The sequence below is a fragment of the Atta colombica genome, unplaced genomic scaffold (assembly GCF_001594045.1).
Source record: "Atta colombica isolate Treedump-2 unplaced genomic scaffold, Acol1.0 scaffold100, whole genome shotgun sequence".
NCBI classification, from domain to species: domain Eukaryota; kingdom Metazoa; phylum Arthropoda; class Insecta; order Hymenoptera; family Formicidae; genus Atta; species Atta colombica.
The window spans coordinates 2,903,781-2,906,685 of record NW_017259185.1 but is presented as its reverse complement, the minus strand read 5'-3'; the positions used below and the strand labels follow the sequence as shown (position 1 = coordinate 2,906,685).

Below are 2,905 nucleotides of genomic sequence, written 5' to 3'. Positions count from 1 at the left end.
AATTAAATATAACTTTTTAATATAACTTTTTAATAATAGAAGGATTAATATTACCGATAATGATAATCAAGACATTAATATAACAAAAAATTTACTTATTCTTTGTACGGTATTTAATTTTTTACGATACGACGATATGATACATAATAATTTTTATAGAATGAGAATTATTCGCTACATCCATTTGCGCTCTCTGAATTTCATGCATAGCATAATAATGCCTCCCAAAAATATCAAAAATGGTAACGCCATCAAATATCGTGACAGGATACTTGCAGATACTTTAAATTTCTTACAATAAAATCTCACTCCAAGAAAGTGAAAATTTACAATCATTCTAAAATTTTATTCTAAGAGAGTGAAAATGCAATCACTTTAAAAAAAAAAGTGAAAATATTTCACTTCTTGAAAAAGAGTAATGACTTTGACTCTTTTTTGTAAAGAAGTGAAATATTTTTACTTTTTTTTTAAGAGTGGTTGCATTTTCATTCTCTTAAAGTAAGATTTTACTGCAAGAAATTTAGAATACACATATGTGCGTCCAGTATACACGCACGCACGTGTGCTGTGTAATCTAACGCTTGTTAATAAAATGTTAACAGTTAAGAGTGCCGTCCCTCCTTCTTTCGCAGCGATTGTATCATATCGCATATCTACCATTAGCATTGAACTGGGTTACCGGTACCATTTCTATCGTTCTTTCCATTGCATCTCTTACTACGCTCTCTGGATTAAATCATACGCTCGTTTCTCGTCTTGTGTCTCGTGTTTCCTTCGGAGGATGTATGTCGACATAGACGGAGCTATAGGACGTATAATATGTATCAAGCTTGATTTTCTTGATCTATAAAGAATCTCGTTTTTAATTTCCGTTAAAAATCTCATAACCCCCGGATAACTCATGTGATAACACCGGTATTACCAATAAAAAAATGTTTTGGTATCAGGCCGACCCTTGTGTGACACATGTGGAAACTCACGCGTTACGTATTTTGCACTAGAACACGCAATACGTTGCATTCAAGAGCGCTATTAAAAAATATTATTTTAATATACTAAACCCGTCATTAACGTGCAATATTATAGAAATAAAATAGATCATGCTTAAAAAAATACCTTCGCATACGAAAGCATTTACAATAATAAGATTGTTATTGGACAAATATTATAATCTTTCTAAGAAATTGGCTTAATTGAAAAAAAAAAAAAAAAAAATTTCTTGTCACAGTTTCGCATTTATAAATGTCATTTCTTACTGCTGAACTGTACATAACAATGTATTTTAAACTACATCTTCTTGGCAAGTGTGTCTTTTCACAGAAGAATTGAGTCGACTGCATTTTGTATCTACGCTTGAACAATCAAAATGTGACGTTTTACAGATCTTTGGTTGCTGTGGCTCTGCCTGTTCGCGAGTTTGATCTCTCCGAGTTTATCCGTTAACGTATCATGCTGTCCAGAAGGAACGATGTGGCAACGTACATCCAATTGCTCCGACGGCACACAAATCCGTCTAGACTGTTCGAGTATCTTCCTGATGGATCCTCTGCAGAGCAAACATGACAACTTTACTGTTATCCATGAGGAGGGCACTGCTTGGTTACTGCCAGACATCGACTATGAGAAAATCCCGCTTGACAGGTAGAATCTCCGCACTATGGCGTGAATTTATTTACCGTTTATCTGTTAAGAATTAATTTATTATATACGAAAGAAGAAATAAAAAAAGAAACAGAAAGAAAAAAAACATACACACAACTGGATGTTGAGAAACATAAGAAAAATCCTGGTATTCAGAAATTTTCTGAGCTCACGTAATATCTCGATGCTTTATTATGACAAGTTATTATTGCGCAATAGTCCTATGCAGTGTTGTGTTCAAATTTTCTATAATAGATGGACAAGTATCGTGCCTAATTCACGACTGCGATTTTTATATAATGAATCCTTTTATTCATTAGATTCTGCGTAGCCAAATCGATGCAGAACGGCGGCGAGATTGCCTTGGTGTGCTTCGATCATGAGCTGATAGATGATGGCATATCGAAGATGTGGAAGAATATGCTGATCTGCATCGTCAGTATCATTTCGGCGATCTTTCTCATCGCCACTCTGGCGGTTTATGTTATATTGCCGGAATTGCGAGAGTTGCAGGACAAGGCGATGATGGCCACTGTCACAACTCTAGCGGTCAGCTACACTGTCCTCTCCATTCAACACTTACGACCGAATATGGACGATGATTATATCATCTGTGTTTCTCTCGGTATATATAATTATACATATAATTATACATATAATTAAATTGTGAAGAAATTTATCATAAACACACAAATATTTTTAAAAATTGCCTGGTAAAAATAGTCTCTCATTCATCTTTTGTTTTAATTCTCGTCTTTTTTTATTATTATCCAATCCATACATCTGTATTTTAGGGTTTATATTATATTTTGCCTTCATGTCTGCGTTCTTCTGGATGAACATCGTGGCCTTCAACGTATGGCGATGCGTGTGGTAAGTGCTAAGCGAATAAATCATCTGAGAAACATTGTTATATGAAAAATTATAATAATTGTATCTAAAAAATAATAGATACTTTACAGTTCGCATATCTTTAAAATTTAATGATATGTACAGGTTTAAGGGCAAGATAAAGGAACAATCGCTCTTCTACGCTTATTGCGTGTGGGGATGGGGCGGTCCAACATGTTTCCTGATCGCCGCACTGACGACGCACCATATGTCCGGAAATCACTTGCGACCTGGTTTTGGCGAATATACCTGTTGGTTTAGCGGTAAATTTCAAAGAAATATTCCTATTTCTGATTTTAAAAAATTCAGCAAGTGACTTTGTTGCTTCAACATTGTTGAAATATGATTTAAACCTTAAGTAGGTGTATCAAAA

The 2,905-nt window shown here is 34.5% G+C and overlaps 2 protein-coding genes across 2 annotated transcripts in view; one reads left to right on the top strand and one right to left on the bottom strand.

The window, feature by feature from the left end:
- The window catches only part of LOC108686144 (intron-binding protein aquarius), a 23,696-nt gene that overhangs the window by 10,286 nt on the left and 10,505 nt on the right, over positions 1 to 2,905 (bottom strand). The window lies entirely within an intron of this gene.
- Positions 1 to 2,905, top strand: part of LOC108686156 (G-protein coupled receptor Mth2-like) — a 7,127-nt gene that overhangs the window by 2,916 nt on the left and 1,306 nt on the right. The window contains exons 2-5 of the mRNA XM_018191293.1: positions 1,383 to 1,641; positions 1,962 to 2,266; positions 2,436 to 2,514; positions 2,638 to 2,795. Of these exons, the coding sequence (XP_018046782.1) occupies positions 1,383 to 1,641; positions 1,962 to 2,266; positions 2,436 to 2,514; positions 2,638 to 2,795 (801 nt within the window). The remainder of the gene's footprint in view (positions 1 to 1,382; positions 1,642 to 1,961; positions 2,267 to 2,435; positions 2,515 to 2,637; positions 2,796 to 2,905) is intronic.